The 22,715-nt window shown below is 44.2% G+C and overlaps 1 protein-coding gene across 3 annotated transcripts in view; it reads right to left on the reverse strand.

Annotated features, from left to right (window-relative positions):
• GRM8 (glutamate metabotropic receptor 8) overlaps positions 1-20,248 on the reverse strand; it is a 354,856-nt gene extending 334,608 nt beyond the window's left edge. Inside the window, exons 1-2 of one of the 3 annotated variants that reach the window (XM_075081215.1) lie at positions 19,531-20,247; positions 12,030-12,875 (exon numbers count right to left, since the gene is read on the reverse strand). In XM_075081215.1, the coding sequence (XP_074937316.1) occupies positions 12,030-12,539 (510 nt within the window). In that variant the 5' untranslated portion in view covers positions 12,540-12,875; positions 19,531-20,247. Of the gene's footprint in view, positions 1-12,029; positions 12,876-18,006; positions 18,131-19,530 lie in introns of those variants that run through there. The other 2 variants (XM_075081216.1, XM_075081217.1) reach the window with 2 other exon arrangements.
• Between the last annotated feature and the right edge of the window lie 2,467 nt (positions 20,249-22,715).

Genomic DNA, 22,715 nt, shown 5'->3' on the forward strand with positions numbered 1-22,715 from the left:
GGATACAAGGAATCCCTCGTTAAGAACTAGCTATCTGAGGTACTTAGATACCCCCACCCTTCACTCCTATATCTGATTACGGAGAAGCCTTTATATTCACAAATCCCTTCGGGCAAAAAAGTGCTACAAACCACCCTCTACACCAGGGAAGGAGGGACAGGGGACCCTGAACTTCAGCCCTCCAGGCCCACTTGGGCACTAAGCTCCACGGGCACCAGCCATCAGGCTGAGTCTTCGGTTCTGTGTGACTTGCCCAAGGTCACAGAGAAAAGCTGTGGTGAAGCAAGACAAAGGATGTAAGGCTTCAACGGGCACTACTACACAGCGAGGGCAGTCTGTCACACTCACACAAAGCTTTGCAGCTTGCCGTTGAGCCAAGTGATTATGTGACCCATCCCAAAAATACCCTGCAGTTTCAGCTTTCTACATCTTTACTCTCATTCTGTCCTGCACACCAAAATCAAACACTATGCAAAAAGGCAATGAAATAAGTATAACTTGAATGGTGAATCTTCATTCCTGAAGCACAAGTTCTTTGCTATTCAGCCTAAAAATAGAAATAAAGAGAGAAAAAAAGAAAAACACAAGCTTTGAAACTTGGCAGGAACGGCAGGAAATCATACCTTGAGTCACAGGGCATTCTCAGCATCTGTTCCAACTGCAAGGTTTTCACACTCCCATATACAGCACAGCTACCCTCCCTTCACATTCCAGTCCCTGACACTAGCCCTACAGATATTATTCTTTCTCTGCAGTACATCTTGTCTCAAATATCTTACATACCCAGTTTCCAAAATGGTGTCCACTCAGTAGTGGAGATGTGAACTAGCTCACAGATCATGAATTTTGCTGTTCAGAAGTCATTTGGCAAAATAGTTCCCGATGGGCTGAAAAAACAGCTCTGGCACATTTAGGTTTTGCAACTGGAATTGTTTGTAACACGCAGAAAAAAAGAAATGCTGGTTAATAAGATAAATGTTTACACTTAAACATTCAAAGGGCATCATCAAATCCTGTCCAACAAAGACATAACAACTTTTTTTTCTCTCTCACGTTTCATGCTTTCTAATAGCTTTTACTTTCATTATAAACACTTCAGTTCTGCCTAAACTCAGCACAGAGAGAATCAGCCCTTTAATCCTCATGATGATACATATTTTCTTCACACTTCAGAAAGTAAATATAGCAGCTGGTAACTTCTAAATCCTATGCTTTGTTATGCAAGGCATCGCAAACAGAATCATCTAAGTTAGGAGTGGAAAACACTGGCTACTTTACCTAGATCACTTTTTCACTAATACAAAATGTATATTTTTTTATACATTTATATCCAATTTTCAGAAAGCTAGGAAGTAGGAAATTTGGCATTTCTCTTATCCTGAACAAATGGATTAACCTTTAGATAATGTACAATAAGGTTATTTCTCGGCAATATTTTTTCTAATAGTCAACCAGTACTTTCCCTCCTGAAACAATATCCTAGCTATACATGTCTACGTTCTGCTAACTCCTCTTCATCAGTAGAATTTGGAGTGTTATTTTAGTAATTAGTCCATATTATAAAAGCCACTCTGCAGATGCATACCTGTGGTGATGATATCGCCTGCTTCCCCAAGATCAGTGCTGTCCCACAGAAACAAACCCTCTCTCTTCCAGCTGAACATATCCATATCTCTTTGCAAACTGAGACTAAAAGAGAACGACCATGATCATATCTGAAAATGCCATGAAGCAATAACTGAGGATCCACATCCACTTTTGTTGCACACCTGTTGAACTCCCATCCTGGAATAGAAAGCCTACCTAAAGTAATACCGGCAGGATGCAATTTTGCATGCACACTAGACATTATTTCACTCTGGATACACCCAATTTTCCAGTGGTATAATTCACTGGCTTCCCTGGAATTCACTGCTTTCCCAGGGATTATTCCACATTTAAATGACATTAAGTGACACCAAAATCAGACTCCATTTCCCTCGTGAAGAAACAGAATTCAACAGGCAGGTCCTATCCAGGTGGCCACAGAAGAACATAGTCACTTATGCTACTTGCCTGAACTCGGCAGAAGCCAGGTATCTGAATCATAAAACAAGTTGTGCCTCTGCAGCAAGCCTTCTGCAGTCTTGGGATTCACAGGGCTTTGCATTTTCCAGTCGGTGTATGATACCAGACTGTTTGTTTCTTTCTGCAGGACATGTCTTTTTTGGTCGCAGATACCACAGCAATGAGCATAGTCTGAATCTCCAGGATTTTCTATGCTGCTACTAATGATAAATGAGTTCCTTCTCTCGGATTACCAAGATACATTCTCTCCTCCCACGGCACTCTCAGGAAATGTTGTTTGGACTATGTAGTCCACAGCCAATGAATTTATGGTAATATAATAATGTAGCAAATACCCATATGCAAAAGCACACACAAAGCCTTCCTTTCTATTACTAGGCAGTATGTATCATCTTCTGCAGCAGTGCTTCTCAACATTTTAGCCCATGCGCCAATTTTCTTAATAATCCTTTAACGTGTCATCCAAATAAGCAGGTCTTGAGACCTCCTGTGTCGTCATCTGCGTTCATATGGCACACCTTCTAGACTGGTGAGTCCTTGTCTACGTGACAACCCTCAACAAAGTCAGCTCTTCTGGAAGGAGATTTTCTGTGTTTCAGCATCATTGATAAAACCAAAACATACTCATGGCACCAAAAGAAGAAATTGGAATGGTAAGAAAGCTGGCCCTTTCTTCAACTCTTTTCTTGGGCTTTATTTTGGTAGGGTCAGACCAGAAGAACTATAGCAGGATCCACAGCCTCTTTGAAATACTTCTCTAAACAATATTCTAAATGTAACTGTGGCAATAACTTTTCACTAAGACCTTAATATTTCAAAGGACTTTACAAACAAAAAACAAAGAAAATTTATCTGAATAAGAGTAACACTCACCGTGGGGGATCAGTGTTACCATAATGCAGTGGAGTTGTTTCACAAAATTTTACCCAGTCTGGAAGAAGGCTGTAATGGCATTTTAAATGCAACAGCCACTATCAGAGTAAAAAGCTAATGGAAGTTGTTAGGAGCTTTTTGTAGAATTGCACCCAAAATGGACTATCATCCTTTTACTACTTTTAAGTTTATAGAAAAGCCATGTACATAAATGTATCAGAGAAGGAATAAAGATCCTGATTCTGCCTCCTCAAATACTGCTGCTACGCAACTAAATGCTGCAGGTACCTCCTATGAAAGAACATAAGACAAAACTCAAAATACAAATTATTCCAGCTCAAAGGAATCACTTTTGCTCCTGTTCCACAGCCCTAAGCTACAAAAACAATACAATAGGAAGAGAGCTCACACAATACCATTGCATATCTCAGCATTGTTATCAGAAATAATTTATTTCAGAGAAGAGTTAGAGCCAGGTATCTATCTGAAGAGCCAAACAAGAAATCCTACAGTGAGGTAAAAAGAAGAGACCCTTGTCCCTTTAGGGCCCAATCTTTCAATGAGCATTTCCCTTATTTTCTGTTATTCCCATAGATAGGTCCCACTCATAAGTCGCCCAAACTCCAGCTCTTCCATCTGCTGACTCACTCATCCTCACGACCCACAGAAACCAAGCCCCGGTCAGAGCCTTGCTTATCCAGCATATCTGAAAAAATGTTTCTTTGGAGACTACAGAATTAAATACTCACTTGAAAAATAATGGGGACAGTGGTCAAAAAGTAGCTATTTCAAGACAAAAAGAGAGAAATAGAGTGGGACAGGGAAATGGAAGAGAAAAGATTAATAAGATACCTCCCACAGGAAAGTGAGGAAGGAACTAAGAAACTGGCACCACCCTTGCAGGTGTTTAAATACTACTTATAAATGTGTACAGAGCCACCTATCACTTCCATGCAAGGCTTCCAAACCCGTCCTGTGAGAAGAGGTTCTCTCTGCTGAAATTGCAAGCAGGGATCAACCCATCCTTTTTCTGTAAATGTGAAAGAAGCAGCCACACTCATAGACCTGATCTAGTCCCCCTTTGAAAGTATTTTAGTCTCTCTATTGATGACACAGGCAACCAAGGGCAAAGAGTCTCCTAATATAAGGCCTCACTTAAATGCTTAATTGTCCTGTCAGAAGGATAGGGGACGTAAGATCTTGCTTTTCTGATCTGGGAGCATATGTAGATCCCACCCCAGAGAAGCATTTTGCTTTTGGCTATTTAACTCATTCATGTGGAATCAGTGTCCTTCAGTAAGACTTTTGTTTGGATGAATATTTTTCTCTGATAAATGCTAGCAAACACAAGGATATACATTTAAGCACTGTAAAACAGTTTAATCCTAAAAGAACAATGTGCTTTAGGGAAAATAATGAGGATGGAAATACACAAAGCCACAAAATCTATCAGTTGGCTGTAACATGCAATAGTGCCTGGTTTCAGATGACTGTCATAATGCAGGACTATTCTTATTGCACAGCTGTCACTCTACCAAAACAATTATCCACCAAGAAAAAAAAAGTCTTAATTTAGTTCTCATCATGGATAATAAAACGAACATTGCTGTACTAAAACACCGAAACATCATCAGTGATGTCTGCAGTGTCTTGGTTTCCCTTGCGTGTGATGTAGGAGCAGAGGAGCTCTGTCCTGAGAAATCAGCAGCATCTATGCTGGTAAATCACATCATTTCAAATTGCATCCCTCAGCACCAGTTCAGCTGCCTTCACCAGTAGACAGTCAGGACAGTCCATAGCTCAGCTGTGGCCAGTGCCAGCCAAGTCTCCAAATTTCCAGACAGGCTTTAGAAGTCAGCACAAGTCGAGAATGATTCCCTCACAGTAATTTGCATGTAGCCCCAGGGTTTGAGGAATAAGGAGTTTATCATTCCAGTGTAGAATGTCTGTGTCAGCTGGCCTCAGTGCCAGCGTACTATGCCAGGTATGTTTTATTTACTAGCAGAGACATAAAAAGTTCCTCATATTAACACAAGAACTTTAAAAAAAGCCCAGTGCAGAGTTTGTTTATGTGTGTAAGTGAGCTCTTGTTGAACTGCTAGACTCCTGTCAGCATTTGGTCTTCTCATTTGTGAAATTATGACTGATATCTATATTAATATAGGTACTATTTAACAAATAACTGAGAAGCCTCTGTCACATACAAACAACTCTAATATAGTGGTAGGAACTCAGCAAAACTTCAGCCATGAAAGGGTGAAATAATGCGAGACAGAATTATTTCCTTCATGTGAGCAAGAGAGATGTGTGTGTGTGTGTATATGTCCCACCTGCCCTCAGGGAAGTAGAAAGAAAATCAGACTGTTGGTCTTTAATAGCTATACTCTCTTTGTAAAGTGCTCACATACTGTGATTATGGAATGACATAAAAACCTCAACATTTTAGACAGCTTCAGCTTGCCTACAGAAACAGGGGAGACATCTCAAAGCATTTAATAAATGTTAATCAAGCTTCTGATTGTTCCTGTGAAATAGTTAAATACAAGCAAATCAAAATGACAAGAGAGAAGCACAAAAAGATCAAGAGATGCTTCTCAAGCCTTGTAGCAAACCAATGACAAACATGGAAAATAATACAGAAACCAGATTGCCCCTTTGCTCTAACCACTAGTTATGGCTCCATCCAGGAACGGGAGAAGACTAAAAATATTAAATCTTTAGAGGAATATTTAAGGAGCTAATATACTGTAAAATGCTAAATGAATGCATCAAGTTGCTTTTGTACTCCCTTGCCTCAAGCGTCTTAGCACAAATAAAATTTGATGTTAATCAGTCCTAGCAGTTTTCACAGAATCTGAAAACCTATCATTTCTTCTGGCTGCAACTAAAAAATTTCCCAACTGTTCCACTACTGATACTGCAAAGTATCTGTTGTACCTATGATTTTGTCTTGGTGTTGATCTGGCATTTGCCTCTCTTGACCATAATATGTTTAACCTGTTACTGACAGAGGAATCATGGTTGAATTAAAAGGGTTTTTTGCATAATCAAGTATGTACTACCATGGAAATATAAAGAGATAAGAATGTTGTTTATATGCAAAAGAAGCTGAATTATGAAAAAGAAAATTTAAAAAAACCAACAAAACAAAAACAAAAAAATTGAATTATTGTAATGGTATTTTCCAGCCAATAACAAGACAAGATGCTCAGGCACTAAACAGATATGTGCTTGTAATAAGCTACAAAAAAACTGTAAAATTAAATGGGATGTATTGGCAATGAGTTCCTTTTATAATTAAAAATGATTCAGAAAGTGAAAATATTATCTAGAACAAAAGTAAAACAAATCTGTTCATCTTAAGAGCTGATTTCAAAATGTTTCAGTCGTCTTTTCCCTACTAACAACAATTTTTCTTCACACTTCGCATAAGATTTTCCACATATGTTTTAACCACCAAAAAAAAAATCCTATTTCAAATGCTATGCAGCAGAAAACGTTATTGACAAATGTAGCATGACACAGTGAACAGAAAATGGGTATATTTTAATCAGTGCAACATATTCTTTGTTAATGAATGCCAACGTGTTGCGTAAAATTCTTGATCCTGTTTCTCATTTCTTTTAAAGTATATGGTGAAGCTCTTCCATTATGGAAAGGCCCTGCAGTCAGACATGGAACAGACTCCTGCGTTCCCCCAGACCCTCTGAAGTCAATAATGCTCATGAGATGCAAAAATTTCCATAGATATAGAGTCAGGGTCAGGATCTGTACACAGTTCATGTTGCTTCACAAAAGTAGGTATGTACTTTCTGAAATTATATGGTAAAATGTTATTACATTTTATTTACATCATATTCCCTTCCATCATGAGATGTACTCTATTGCGACAATTAAATACATAGACCTGTATTTATGAATTTCAGTGAGGTTGGCCTCTGTACAGTGGTAATTCCCTCGTTTCTGGGAGCCCTGTCTGCTGTTTTTTGCAGGTCTGGAACACAAGGCAGCAAGAGCACACCGAATGGCAGCCAAACATAAAGACCTGCAACTGAGCCTAAAACATCATCCAGGTACAGCCCTGGTAGCTGCTCAAAGCTACCAGCCAAAGTTATATGCTAAAACTGAAAATGAGGCAAGGAAACAACCAAAGCAGATCAACAAAGTGCTGAGGGAACCAATATATTCACTTCTAGATTTACTGAAAGAAACTACCTCTTGCATTTTTGGATGGTTGCACATAAAGTTGAAAGAGTAACTCCATAATGTCATTTGTACTTGTACTTCTGAAGAGGTAAATGTGTATGAAATGTATAAGGCAAATGTGCATGAAGTGAATATTAGTCCCTCCAGACAGCAGCTATTAAAGTGGATTATAGTAGTGTAGCAAGAAAGGAATTTGACCAAAAAGAGGAAATAAGTAATTCAGTCTTGGGAAAAGAGAAAACAGAAGGCAAGGCAAGGCAAAAGGCAAGGCAAGGAATAAAACTGTTGATTAATATTTTGGCTTTATACACATGTACATAAATGCATACATAAAAGCTTAAGAACACGATTCACCAAGCATCCATCTCAATTCCCCTGCAAACCCTTATCCCTAAGCTGCTCCTAGTGTGGCACTGGCTAGACGATGTGTGAAGGTGACAGATGGAGTGTACCATGAAGTTCAAAAACAGTGTGAGGTTTTTACACGGGAGGACACTGACATAAACAAATGTGTCTCTTTTTCCAGCAGATTTTAAACACTGACATGAGTTATTCAGACATTAAACAAGTAAAAGCTTTGAATACCAGCAGCATAATACATGAAGTGAGCTAAGTTATGAGTTCTTTTGTTTCCTCTAGGCCAAGTCTTTAGGCACCAGGAACAGCCCAGATCCTTACGAGCATCACACAAAGCAGCTAAAGGGTACCACCTGGCCATGCCTGAGCATCCTACAGGAAGCCAAAATTTCAGTGAGACGAAGACGAGGAAGGGTGTAAGAGTAAGATTTTGATGATGGAGTCAATAAAAAGGTTGCTTTTTTGCTAGGGCGAGCTGGTCAGCTGAGACAACCAGCCCCTCAATAGATCCTACCAGCTAAACAGAAACCAACTTGCAGCAGGATTTTCAGACTGAAAAAAAAAAAAAAACCAAACACCAAACAATGTCACTTTCCATTACCCAGAGGAAAGAGTAGCTCCTGGTGCAGCAGAAGAAAGGAGGGAGGCTGTCCCATGCCTGTCTGCCCTATTTCTATAGTCACTGCCATTAGAAATGCTAAAAAACTGTCAAGACTCTGACTGCACCAACAGGCTCTGCAAGACTCTCCCTTCCCCAGCCCTGGATTTGGCTCCATGTGTTTAAGATCTTCTCCAACATGGCACAGATATGTGACCCTGAATCAGCCCAGGAAAACAGCAAAGTTGTGAGGAAGAGCAATGAGAAACCTCATCAGGACCTCTGTCCACCTTCTTTGCTCAGTAGATGCATTTCAGCTCTGGCCCTTGCCCTAAGTTCCTTCTTGAGATCCACTGCCGGCCTTGTACCTTGCTGACCTTGCCTTGATGACCCCAACCTTGCCTTGATTACCTGACTTCCTGGCTGACCTTGGACCTGCCTCACTACTATGGACTTGTCTGGCAATCACTGGACTGTTGGCTGAACCTGGTTACACAGACAAAACTGTTTCATTCTTATTCAGGTGAGTCTCTGAGACAACTGCCATTTTTGCCTTGCTGTCCCCTTGGATTCTGTCTCATTTTCCCTTCTGAAGCAGCTTAGTCCTGACATTCTCTGATAAAAACAACTTGAAATCATGAGCCAGCAATTTTGAGCAGGGACAATCTGTCCTGAGATCCATGAAGAACTGTTTAAGTGGGTAGCTACTGTACTACTACCTAGCATGGTCCTTCTGTGTTCACCTCTGAAGGTCCTCTCCTTCTTCCTCAATATTTTCAGCAAGACCACCTTCAAGTTCTGAAAGCTTAGTAAGCAACTGTTTCACACAATCATTTTTGCATCCAGGACCAGATTAACATAAAGCAAAAAGCAGCCTCTTTATAATAACCAAGGAATAGCAGATCCACTTTCAAACAGTTAATTCCTTCTACAAGTGTTTCCTGTTTGTAAAGTGCCTCTGAAAGGTCTAAAACAATCAACAGGTGAAATTTAGGCTGTCCAAATTTGGACCTTAATGTTTTGGACCTACTCAGGACAGAAAATCACCTGCTAAGCAGTGAAGTGCCTGGAAATTCACAAAAGCAGAGAGGATAGAGAAGAAATAAAGGTGAGCCATTTGACTAGGAGAAAGGCTGTAAGTCAAAGTCATTTTCTGTGGTGCCCTCATTCCCCTCTTCTCATGAAAACACTTAGATAAAAGGACACCATGACTATCAGTTTATGCTATCCACCAGACCATCCGATAGCACTATTGACCTCTATAGGTTTTGTGTTGTAAAATCAATTTAAAAAAAAAAAAGAAAAAAAAATGCAAGAAAAAGAAAAATAGCAGCATGAAAATCCAAGCTGTTGAGCATACTATTTCTCAGGCTAGCTTTGTTTGTGTATTCACATCAAGTGATATAACATACTTCTCACGATTTCATCACAGATTAAAATTTCACTGGATAACAATGTTCTCAAAAAATATGTAGTCCTGACATTTAGGAACTTTGCAGTAGGTATTAAAGCAATACTGAACTTCAAATTATAGGTTCAACTTGCAGAATAGAACTGTTAGACAGAAATATGGATGAATCACACTCATCCTGGATATAATGGAAACAGGCATTTGCATGAAGGTGAACACTGACTTCAGTGAAAGTACAGGCATTTACACCAGCTGAGTTCATGGCCTTGACATATACCAAGGTACAGTAAACACAATTTCATACCTGGAGCCTTTGTGACCAAGATCCTGGTCCTTAGCTGCAGAGCTGTGGGGATGCATCAGCTGAGAATCTCAGCCCACGTCTTTGGTCTGAGTACAACCCAAACTGGATTATACTTCTGTATTTCTGGCAAATGACGCATAATTTCCTATTTCTCTTGACTATAACTATTGTGAATGGTTTCTGTAGTGCTGCTAACTGAAGGCCTTATCCAGAAGCCTTTACTTATGCAAAGATAACTGCCCTACTTCTGAGAAGAAGGTGTAAAAACAGACTTCAGATGCAGGTCCAACATCAGACAGTAAAGGGTAGAATTTGTCATTTTTTACATTATTAAGAATATTTGTGCAGGATCTATAATTAAAACTAAAAGAGATGTCTCCTTTTGCCAGCAGCTGTGTTACGTCAATTAAATGGGTAAATAAGATCTTTCCCCAGAGGGTATATCACGTGACCCTCTATTGATTAAGACTGCAGTAGAATGTTATTTGCAATCTTATTGCATAATGGAAATCAGGAGGTAGCTGTCATGGTTTCAGAAGACAAATTGCCACTATCTTAGACAATTCATAGGCCTCTTTCCTGCTTGCTGCTATTAATTCACAGTTAATGCATGTCTTACAAGGCTTAGTTTCTTAAATCAGTCTACAGCACTGTATTCAACTCAAAGCTGTGTATAAGTCATAGTCTATGTGGCCCTGCATTATGATGGGTATTAAAGTGACCATTCCATCTATCATTACTTCAGAACTATACATTATTTAATAGGGTAACACAACTTCAAAAAGAGGATGGGAAATTAAAAATAGACACCTCCCGCAACATGCATGATTCTTCTGAGGAAATACAGGCCTCCCCCAGCAGGCATGGCTCCAGAGGTGCTCTCCATAACAGAATATTTTTAAGCCTTAGCTCAGTTTTCTGCACTTGATTTACTCAAGCAAAACGTATGGCTGGAACAAGTCCATTACACTCAAACCTGTGCAGAAAGTGCAGCTTGGGATCAGTTTTTGAGATGGTAATGAGCACCTGACCACAAGCTAGCAAACACTTCGCTCCTCCACTGAACTGTAAATCCATCATGCCCTTCACGGCAGAACCAGAGGGAATGACAAAAATCTCCCTTTAAATGACTGAAACACTCTTTGCCAATTTGAGAAACTTTAAATAAAATCCAGTCTTTCCTTACTTCTAACCAATTTCTCGGTTACAACAATCAGAAAACAAGTTTGATTCTTTTCAAAATACATAACAGAGATTTTAACATTAACAGAACCTTCTCCACCGAAGTCAAAGAAATGGTCTTTAAGTGGTCTTTGGTGGTTGTGAAGTTGTAGGACATAAGGCAAGATTTCTGAATGGAAGGAACGAGTCTGAATAACAGTGGGCGTTAGGACAGTAATAGATTCAGACAAAAGTTGCAGTCGTTCTGTATGCAGAAAGAAGTGCTCAATTTACCAATATCTGTTTACCATCGCACAGAATTAAAAATTAAATGTCTGCTGCCTGATCTGTTCCAGCTAAGTTGATTGATTAGAATGTGTTCATCTTCCCATATAACTTAGCAAGTTTAAGAGTGGCAGGTTTACTTTTCCATTATTTATAACGCCAGAGCTTAATAAAGTACATGGAAGGAAATGCCAGTACAACTGTTGTCCAAAAGTAATCTCTTATAAAGTGATAACAAAGTCTGGGAAAAAATATCACCTTGAAAAAAATATGGAGGGGGTTAAGATTGCAAGGAAACCAAAGATATTTCAGTACACTTCATTTAGCTAGACATGCACATCAATAGCACTAGATTGTTACTGGCATATCTTCGTATTTAGGGAAATTATCTGGTCCTCCTACAAATTGATTTGTGTTTAAACTTTCTATTTCGTTCTCCTGGAAATTTAGGAAATCAATCTCAACCTAGTCTTGATGAGCATAAAAGCTCAATATGGAGCAAATGTGAGTGGTAAAAAAAAAATTATACAAATCCCTAAAGAATTAAAATGTGCTTGGGTAGCTCAGAAATTCAAAAGAAACATTTGGTACCTTAAATTAGGGTCTGCAATCATTGCTCTTTTCTCTTTGCTTTGAAAGGGCAAACCAGTCGTTTCAGATTTCTGAATCTAAAAAACTCCTTTCTTTTTTGAAGGTAACATGACACAATCGCCTCACTTATTTCATTGTACTTGAAATTTAAAAGAAAAATAGAAAGTGTTTCTTACCTTAAAAAGTCTTAAAATATTTGCAACCATAATGGACACAGAACTTGCTGCAGCACCTATCACACCTGATATCTTGTCTGGCTTCGTGAAAATAGGTGGGTCACCATTAGCACACTTCACGTCTGAACCATCTTTTTCTATCAATGCTTGCACAAAAGTTAAGGATTGCTCCAACGCATAAGTGTCCCTGGAACATGTATCAAGGATCCGGACACCTAAGGTGATATTGGCAAGAAGATCAGGGTCTTTATTAATCTGATCAATTGCATATAGCATTGCCTCCAGTCTGTGGATCCCTTTCTCCTTCTTGAGTTCCCCACAAGGCACCCCTCTATCCCCTTTTGCATGGACGGGGAACAATCCTCCCAAGATGATGTCCCCATCCAGTCGGATAGAGTGGGCATATTCCTGCCCATGAGTTCTTTGCATCAGGGTGAGTATCCAGTAGAATTTGGCTGTTAACAGGAAGAAACAATGGCAGGAAACTACTCGTTTTCCTTCGTATACCATTTTCTCTGAAGACTTTGTTGCTATCCAGTATCCAGCTTTTCTTCTTGCTAAAGGATGAAGTTGACCATTTGAAGCTGCACTTTCTGGAGGCTACCATCAGTGCCCAGTAAGTAATATAGAACCATGCGGTAGGTAGAAAAAGGATCTCAGCAGAAGTACATAAAATGTGTTTTACAAAAGATGTCCACTGATTTCATGGGTTGATCAGCTTTTCTGAGAGGTGGTTTTCAATTGCTCTTAATTGATGGTGAAGTGGAGGGTAGTATCTCTGGCCTTGATGTTAAGAGGAGGTCAGTAGCTTATGTCCTTCTATTTTGCCCTGCAGCTGAGGTACTTCTGGGGGGGGGGGGGGGGGGGGGGAAGAAAAGTGAGAAATACCACTTAGTTCAGCAGTCACACAGTGTATTTACTTTTGAATATGAGTTACATCGCCTAGGTTTTAATTTCAATATTCTGTAAGGGAGTCATTCTTGGCCTTCTGAGAATTTGAACACCTGGCTGCACTGCACTACAAGCCAGGAAATTGATGATACCAGCAGAGCAAAAGCCAAATCAGGGGAACTAAACTTAGCTTGGTGTTCAGATTCCAACCAGTAATTCGTATTTACCTGCACACTGCACGACATCCAGAAACAGATTTGATCCATAACACATTGTATTTTCGGTTTTGCTGTATCATTCTGTTCCAGCCTACAGAATTGCTATAGCTACTTACATTCTCCCTCACAGAGACATTCCATTTATGACAATGGAGTAATCAGGGCTCCTGAATTTGAGTACGCTCTTCAGCCGCTGCAGTACAAGTACATTCGATTCATTTGGATATTAAACTGATTATTTCTCCAGTGGAGTTCACTTTTTTCTGGGCTTACTATATATCCAAAATGCCTTCCAGATAATTTCTAACACTAAATTACTTTTATGAAAAGGTAGCTGATTTCTTAAGCAAAAAGAGCACAATGTATTCTGTTAGGAAACCAGCTGAACATCCAGTATTTCCTTTCGACATTTTACTTGAGCTGAGGTCCAACGTTAACAAGATCTCTAGTATCTGCTTGCATTTGGACCACATTAAATAGGAACAGTGTTGTGCCCCCACTGACATCTGGAGAAGTCCCACTGATTTTAATGAGATCAGGATTTCAGCCTACATATCTAAACACCTGACTGACTGTTATAAATATCTCCAAATTGTCCCCACTTTAATTCTCAAGTGAGAGGCATTTATTTATTGCAATATTTAACAAAATTGTGCACACTTGAATAAATTTTTAGACCTCTGAGGGTGAGAGAGAGAGGCACACTGCGGGCAACTGCATCTGAGCCTCTCTCAAGGCACCTGTTACAGGCTATGAAGACCAGTGGGCATCCTAGGATGTAATTCACCTGATCCTTTTCTTTTAAAAAGTTTCATTTATTATGAAATTGATCACATTGAACAAGTGCCTATCTTGCTGCCTATACAGAAAATCCAGGCTTATCTGTAGATATGTACTTTGTCCCTAGTGATCTGACTGGTTCCTACCAAAAATATGATTGTTAGAAGACAATTATAGACAAAATTAGGAGACAGTTATAAACAACTAATTTTACTGTTTTGCAAAAAACATTTTTAATTATTTTCCACAAGATTTTTGTATATTATGTAGTAACTAAACTCAAAATGTGGTTTGATAATGCTCTAAATTTATCATCCTCTTCTTACATTTATTTTGTTACATGTTTTTCCCCAAATGATGATAGTAATTCAAGAAAGCTGAAAGAGAATTTTTATATAATGGCTATTTGAAGACCCAGGAAAAAGATTCACAATGGCAAGTCTTCCATTGAATGCGAAGGTATCTCACTGTGATTTGGTAACAGAGTAACAACTTGAAAATGAAACATGTTTAATGGGTGTGAATGAAATCACTGCAATTGAGAACAGCAGCACTCAAGACTTTCAATGCCTTTTAACTTTTAGTTTTGCTTGAATTTGGCTCAGGGGTGAGTCTAAATTAAACAAATTCTGTGCTGGTTTACGTGAAAATCCCATCGTTCTCCTATGGCTCCTTTTGGGTACACAGTTTACAAATCTGACCAGGCTTCAGCCCCATGAGCTGAACTCAGACTTGGTCATGGAGGAGCTTCACTGTGGGAGCTCATCCAGCCCCATGGAATGTTTCTTATACGTCCCACCCAACAGAGAAGAGATTGTATTCACTGTTAACTAGCCACAAGTGTCTGCTTTCTTGACTGCCTTAGTAGAAAAACACAGTTAAGTGTTTAAAATAGTAAAGAGTAAAAGTTGTAGCTACACCTAGACATCGAGGCAATTTCCTTTCTGGTTCCACAATGCACAACCAACTCATTGGCCTGTGCGTGTATGTACAACCCATACAGGGAGCAATTCTCTGAGGCAATGAAAGACAAGAGTGCTCTTATTTAACACTGTACAGAGAACAAGAAAGCACCACTGAAAAAGTGAAAATATTCTTGAAGGAAAAAAATGCTGCTTTTTCTCTTGCTCAGCCTCAGGTCAAGTCCTTACAGCCAAAGAATGCCCAGAAATTAAAGCAACCATCAGTCTTTGTACAAACAAACAGTGATGAATTCAACTATTGCAACCCAAATTCCAACAATAAAGAAGCTACAGTGAGCCCGACATCCTCAGTCCAATACCTTATCTGGAACTGACTGAAAGTCAAATGAATTCATAATAAGCATTTTTCAACATTATAGCCTACATAAGCGTTAATTGCTCTGCCTCAGCTTGTGTGTTTACCTGAAAAAGTATGTTTCTTTGCTGCAAGTGTCCACAGCTTGTCTATAAAACAGAAATAAAATTTTAAAATGTTCTTTTTAAAAATTTAAGACCTTTTAGTCTTTTTTATGTTACCTAAGAAATAAAAGCTTCTATTACACTGCCTAATTTATTCATGCCATACTGCTCTTCATATATTGATTAATATTAACTTTTACAGAACGCTGTAAGTCTGTGTAGCTAAGCAGAAAGCATCTGATCTAAATGAATTCCATTTTTATCAATGAATTTTAGTGGAAAAGCATGTGCCTCTGGGCTATAAAGCCTGAATGAACTTTCCTCATGTGCAGGGATTTTATCTGAAGTAAAATGCTGTCCTTTTCTAATTGACCATAAAAGTTTGAATTAATGCAAATATATTCTCGATTTGCCAGATGCCCCACTGTAGTAGTTGGTGTTCACTAGAAACGTGACTTCAGAGAAGAAATTCACAGATTTCCCAAGCACAATCCAAGAGTAAGTGCACCACAAAGCCTCTCTTCCAGTCACCTTGGGATACATGCTTCTCTTGGGCTTAATTCATTAAATATATCTGGCATTATCAGAACATATTGCTATTTTTAAAGTCAGTATTTCAGCACAAACCTCCACTTGTTCTCCTAGAATATATTTTTATTTTTAAACCTAAGGAGGCGGGGTACTGCAAGACAGGGGACATGAAAACTTTTGCATGTAGTGTCTGGTTCTGAAATTACTTCCTTCATAAAATCATTCAGCTTTATGAGATACATGGTACTCAGGGATGGGTACTTTGGTACCATGGTGCCAGCATGTGCCTGGACCTGTCACTATTCCAACCACAGACTCATTGCACTGATGGATGGGCTTATTGCAGGAGTTCTTTATGTTAGTGAAAAGGTCTAAATAATGAGCTGAGTGTGACAGATAAATACTTAAATAAATATAGGCAACGTCTCTATTTTGGTAGCAAGGTTCCTGAAAGAGCCACATCTTCAGCTGGCACTGAAGGGGTGGCTGAGCTCATATAGAAAGATTCAATATGTTCACCTGGAAATATTGTTTAAAGAAACCTCACACTTACAGACAGCTGCAGGAGCAAGCTCCGCAGCATAAGCAGAAAAACATATTCATTGAACTTCATGGAACATTTTTTAAATGACATTGCCAGCCAGACACACGTGAGGGACAAAAATAAAAAACCAGAAACAAACCAAAACAAACAAAAAACCCACAACAATTTAGTGGGGGGAAAAATCATCTCAGAAAAAGAAGTATTTAAAATTTTGTTTGAGGCCAAAAAAAAAAACATTTGTCATTGCATTTGTTGCACAGTTGGAACTGCACTAAAATAAAATTAAACCAATATTCTGTGCACTAGAAAAGAAGGAATTTTAGGGTGAGAGCCCATTTCTACTTTCACAAAATATCAGATTGTCTGGTCAACGCAAAACTGATCTGGTTTTACTGAACGAAAACAAAATAACAGCATCTTCTGTGATGAAGTTCTGAGGAGGAAAAAAATGGCAAAATTTTGATTACTTTGACTTTTTACTACTAACACGCTACTTCTGAGCTATCAAATAGGAATTATCTTGCTAACGTTCATTTTAGTCTTCACGGAAGTTGCCTCTTTCTCCTGGACAGCATTCAGCGATGAACAAATAGCTGAATTTCTGCACGGAGCAGGTAAAGAGTTGCCACCTGCATACGGTAACCTGACACATATAGAAGATTAATGGGGTTTGCTGACAACAGAAGGGAATTTGGAAAACCTTAGGCCTTGACATCGCAACTCCTAACTTGCGGGAGAATTCTTCACTGATGTAAGTAGTCTTATCTACCTCGGCTCTTGTGTAATGATTTGCTGTGCCCCTGCCACAGAGGTAACCTTTACACAGTAATCAGGACTTCAAGGCGAGTCACCCTTAGCACCTCGTTTACCAGAACTATTTCTTCCTAGTGCACCGTGAGAGAAATGTCTCCACTCAGGTTGATCAGCCTCCTTTCAAATACCCCAGAGCACCTGCCTTCACTTTCTACCCTGCAAATATCCATTTTCCAAACAAGCTACCCTGCTAAAAACCGCCACAGGTCCTTCTGCAAGGGTGAGACTAATAGAAGCTCGCAATTTTTTAAAAGGAAACAGCATCAGATAGTATCCTCTGCCCTTGCCTGGTCTCAGAGCTGAATAAACCCCATCAATATTAACACCTTTAGAGTTGGTTTCACCTCTCATCGGGCAAGTGATGATCAAGGAGATTTTCCCAGGCAGCCTAGGAGAGCTTCCCCTCTTGTTTTTGTTTTCATTTTACCCTTTTCCCACCAGACTCCCGCTCCCCAGCCGGCACCGCTGGGTTCAGAGCAGGCGCCCGTAGCGCGGCCCGACGCTCTGCGAAAGAGGCTCTGCCCCTGGGAAACGAGCCCTCCCGCCGAAAGCGTCCCGGGGCATCCTGCACTAAAGCTCCCCCCATGTCCGCATCCGTGCCCGCGCCCGACCCCGGCGGCGACCCCGGCCAGCGGCAGCGTTCCCCGAGCGCCCAGGTGGCGTCAAGCCGCGCACCGCCCTCCGCGCACCGCACCCGCGCATCCCGCCCAGCACCCCGCACCCCGCGCATCCCGCGCGGCGCTCCGCACCCCGCCCTGCACCCCCCTCCCCGCCCGGCTCCGGCTCTCCCCGCCGGGAGCAAACACCCGGCCACGCACCGGCTTTCCGTGCGGCTCCTCCGTGCTTTCCCGGCTGCCTTTCGGCTCCTAGTGCATCCCGGCACCTTTCTCGGCCCGAGGAAGGGCTGGCGCAGCCCGGCCGGCCCCGCCCGGCGGAGGGGCCCGGGGAGCGCCCCCGGGGCTGGGCGAGCCGCCTCTCCCCGCGCAACTCCACGACCATCGCCCATCACCGCGGTGTTTCTCCCTTAAAGGGAGCCCCCTATTGTTCTCCGCTCCACTTAGCCGAGCTTTTTTTTTTTTTTTTCCCCTCTGCTCAGGCTCATCCCTACCCCAGCTGGCGTCTGTCGTTGAGGGATTCCGGCACAGCCCTGGCGCGGCTCTCCCCGGGGCCTCACTCCTTAAGCCGGTGGCCGTAGGACGGGTTTAACCTGCCCCAGCCCGCGGCCTTGCAGCCCAGGCGAGCCGGGCGCGGCGGGCACAGGCGGCTCCCCCGGCTGGCGCCGAGGCTCCGGCGGTCCCCTCCGAGCCCTGGTGCCCCCCCGGCCGGGAGCACGGCCCCGCCGCCGGCGCGGGGCGAAACCGAGCGTCGCTTTTTATGTGCAGCCGCCGGTGATTCCTTCCTTCCTTCCTCTCCGTGCACCAGCTGGTCAGCTTTAATGCGCTTCGGTTCCCCCTCAATGAAAACCTAAGTCTCTTTTAATGAATCCCTGGTCCCGGAGGTCAGAAGCTTACAAACTCCAAAATGCCAACGCCGGATTTGCATGCACTTGGGGTCGCTGATCGATTTTTATTACTTGAGTTGTGCTGGGGGTTTGGTTTGGTTTTTTAACCGTGTTATAGATTCACCTGCCAACACTTCGGATTCCCGCAACACACACACGCCAGCGCCGGGGGATGCTGCTCCGGCCGGGGACGGCTAACCCCGCCAGCCCCTCGCCCTCTTCCTCGGGGGAGGAAGCCCCCGGATCCCCGCGGGAATCCCCCTTCCCCTCCCACCCCAGGGACGCTGGCGTCCCCCCCGCCCCGGGGAGTCGAAGGAGCGGACCCCACCCGGCAAGCGGTGCGGGGCGGTGCGGAGACGTGCGGGGCTCTGCGGGCGGGCGGCAGCTCGCCCGGCCCCGGAGCCAAGGGAGAAGTTGCCGGCGGCGGGGAGGGCTGGCCCCGTCCCCCCGGAGCGGAGGGAGACCCCGCTTCCCTCCCGGCCAGCGAAACGTGAACAGGACCGCGGGGGAACCCCTCTGTCCCCCCCTCCTCTGGGGAGTGGGAGACGACCCAGTTAAGGAGCCAAGGGGGAGATGTCACTGGTCGGGAGCACCCATGTTCTCCCTTTTTGCTCGCTGCTGTGACGGCATCGTGCCCGGGATCTCCTCCGTTAGAGCTGATTGGGGGAGGATACAGACGATAAAAACGCTAAATAATTAAAGCCAAAACCAAAAGCCCCTGGCGCCACGAAGCAAGTGGAGAGCGTTGCCCAGCCCAAAAGCGTTAGCCGAGGCAAAACTTGCATTATTTGTGGACTCCTCTCCCCTTAAATTAAGACCGAAAGGACACACACACACATACCTTGCTCGAAAAGAGTTGCATATCCGTATTACTGTGGAGCTCACTCGGCGCCGGTCGGGAATAGCGTGAGGTAATTTCTGCACAACCCTCGTCTCAGCTTCCCCCGGCAGCGTCAGCTTAACGTGCAGGAGCTCAGCCTGGGACAGGTATCCAGGAGAGCGGTTTCAGTAGTGCTGCATAACACTCGCGATTAGCCGAGCCGAGCCTGCTCCACTCTCTCCTTCCTTATTCCTCCTCCCCTCGCCTGGAAAAAAAAAAAAAACCACAACAACTTTTTGGACCCGTGGCTCAGCCCCCGTGACGGTATCCACCCTCCGCCGCTCAGTGGCAGCGGCGGACCCACGCGCCGGCCCGGCCGCGCCGTTCACAGCCGAGTAAGACAACGCCCCCCCGGCCCGGTCCCCGCCCGCCAGCCCAGCCCGGCCCGGCCCCCCGCCCTGGCGGAGCGGTGCCCGCCAGGAGCCCCGCGGCTCGGTGCCCCCGGGCGCCGGCGGGAGCGGCGCGGCTGCCCGCGCTTACCGGGCGGGGCGGGGCGGGGCGGGGCGGGGCGGGGCCGCACTTGTAGCTGTTCTTGGTGCTGAAGCCGGCGGCACCTCCCGACACGGCCCCCCGGCACGGCCCCCCCGGCACGGCCCCCCCGGCACGGCCCCCCCGGCACGGCACACCCCGGCACGGCACTCCCCGGCACGGCTCCATGCGAATCCCCGGCCGGCCGCGGGCTGCGGCTCCGGGCCCCCCTCGCCTCGCCGGGGCACGGATCCGCCCGCCCCCACAGCCCCGCTCCGCCCGGGGAGCGGCGCCGGACGCGCGTTTGCCCCGGGATTTCTGAGCAGGGGAGGGCACTGAGGGCTCAGACGGTGGTGGGGCAGCGGAAGCAGGAGCGGGGGCACCGGCGGGGGACGGGGCTGTTTAATGCGTCTTCCCCCGGGGTGCGGGACACTCGTCCCCGTCCCGGCCTCCGCGGGCGGCAAAGTCGTGTCCTCCTTCCTCGGATCGATGACACAGAGTGAGGGTTCCCTACGCTTTTTGTCCTATCCCCTGTCCCGACTTTCAGCTCGACTGCCGGGTGGAGGAGTTCTCGTTTTTCCCCAGGCACCGGGGAGGTTTCGGCGGCGCGGGGCCAGGGCCACCCCGGAGGGCAAGGGGACTCGGTGGGGAGCGCTTTGTTGGAACAGCCTGGAAGTTTGCTCCCCTCCTAAAAGGCCCTCTGCTCCGCGGGACCGTCCCCCGGTTGCCCAGGGATGCTCCGGGGCGCTCCGCTGCGGGGCCCCGCGCCCCCGGGCGGGAGCGCCGGGCCAGCCCCGCACAGCCCGGGGAAGGCAGCGCCGCGGGGCCGCCCCCACCCGGGGCCCGCAGCCCGGGAGCGCCGGCCGCAGCCTCGGTGAGAAGGTTCCCCCTGCAGGGCGCTGCCCGCAACTGCACCCGCGGCGCCGGGCCCCGCCCGCGCTAGGCTCGGCGCGGCCCCGGGTCCCCGCGGCGGGAGAGGGCTCCAAACTCCGCCGTCTGAGCCGGTGCGTCGGGCTCCTGACACTAACCGGATCTTTCCCACCTTCCCACTTCAGGTGACTCCGAACTGCTTTCCTTACTAACAAATAACATTTCTCTTTGCTTTGCCCAGAGTTGCCTTCTTGCTTCGAAGGTCGTTGCTGGACGAGGGAGAATCCCAAGCGTCCGCTAATGTACCCAGGCAGCGCTTCCATGATCGGCTTTGTTATATGGTGCTGCCTGGATTTATGTATTAAAGGTCTGCCCCAGGCAAGCCACAGGACTCTGACAACATCTGATGAGTCTTTCAAGCCTGCAACTTCTCTTCGGGAGATGATCTTTTACCAGTGGAAAAATGGCACTGGGAAATCAGCCAGGTCTTAGAGAGAATACATTAACTCATGTTTACACTTGTTTTTTTTCTCAAAACCTTCCATAAAAGAAGACTGAGGAGCTGTGATTTCAGTGATCTTATCACAGAAATCTGGAATATAGTCACACAGGTCAAATCCTGATGTTCAGGCATAAACAAAAATCCGTTTTAAAGCAAAGATCCTCCTTAACCTCCATCAGGAAAATAAGCCATGCATGAGTTATCAGTAGTGTTAGATAGACCAATTTCCAACTTCATTTTCACTCTGCAGCTCCAGCAGCTTAACAGAAAGTTTGGCAAAGCAAAACCAAGTGACATTCTGAGCTGATGCTTGAACTTTTGTGTAAATCTCACAGCTGGAGATGCAGGCTGAGGTCAAAAGATCGGGATAAGGAAACGTCCGATGTGTTTCCAGCTTGGCCACCAACCTGAATGTAAACTGTTGCCTCTCCCTATCTCTCGCAGCACATCTTTTCTAGAGCACATTTTGGGGGGCATTGGGGATGTATCTTATTACATATGTTTACAGTGAGTAGCACAATGACTTTTAGGTGGGAGTGTGATAAATAAATGCATAACCAGAGAGATGTGTGCTGTGTTTTGACTAAATGCAAGCAGAGAAAATAAACCTGGGGGGGGGGCAGGGAAGGAAAGAATGGGAAGCTTTGCATGAAAATGGTCTTTTGGTGAGGGTAAATGACACAAAAGAGAGGCAAAATACATCCATCGTTCTTTGAGCAGGATTTGTTCTGATTCAAGCCCAATGGCAGCTAATGTCAGTTTGTACAGAAGACTAATGTCAGGACTGGTGACAACTACTACCTGTACAACTAACTCGGGAGGGAAGAAAGCCTGCTCTGGAGACCAAGCTGTCATAAAGGAGCTCTTAAATGACTCTTTTCCAGTGAGAAGTTCTGATTCTCACAGGAAGCACCTCACAGGTTAGGAGACTGGCGTGGACTAAAGGCCATACTAAAATGTCAGGACCATGGAGAAATGGCCTGAGAGGCTTCAGTTTTAATTACTGACTAAAATAAACACTTGTTCGAAACATCTTTTTAAAGCCAAGCAAAAATAAATGAATCAGTCCATCTCTGTGCCTCTATTTCTTCTACCCAGATGTTGAGCCTCTCCGTATCCAAACAGTGATTTTGGCAAAGCAGTTCATGTTCCAGTGCACTATTCCATAACCTGTTGTCATTTAGCCCCAGTTAGCAACTCAGCCCCATGCAGCCATTTGTTCACCCGCCCCGATGGGATGGGGGAAAGAATTGGAAGAGTAACAGTGAGAAAACTCATGGGTTGAGATAAAGACAGTTTAACAGGT

The sequence above is a fragment of the Phalacrocorax aristotelis genome, chromosome 1 (assembly GCF_949628215.1).
Source record: "Phalacrocorax aristotelis chromosome 1, bGulAri2.1, whole genome shotgun sequence".
Taxonomy (NCBI): Eukaryota; Metazoa; Chordata; class Aves; order Suliformes; family Phalacrocoracidae; genus Phalacrocorax; species Phalacrocorax aristotelis.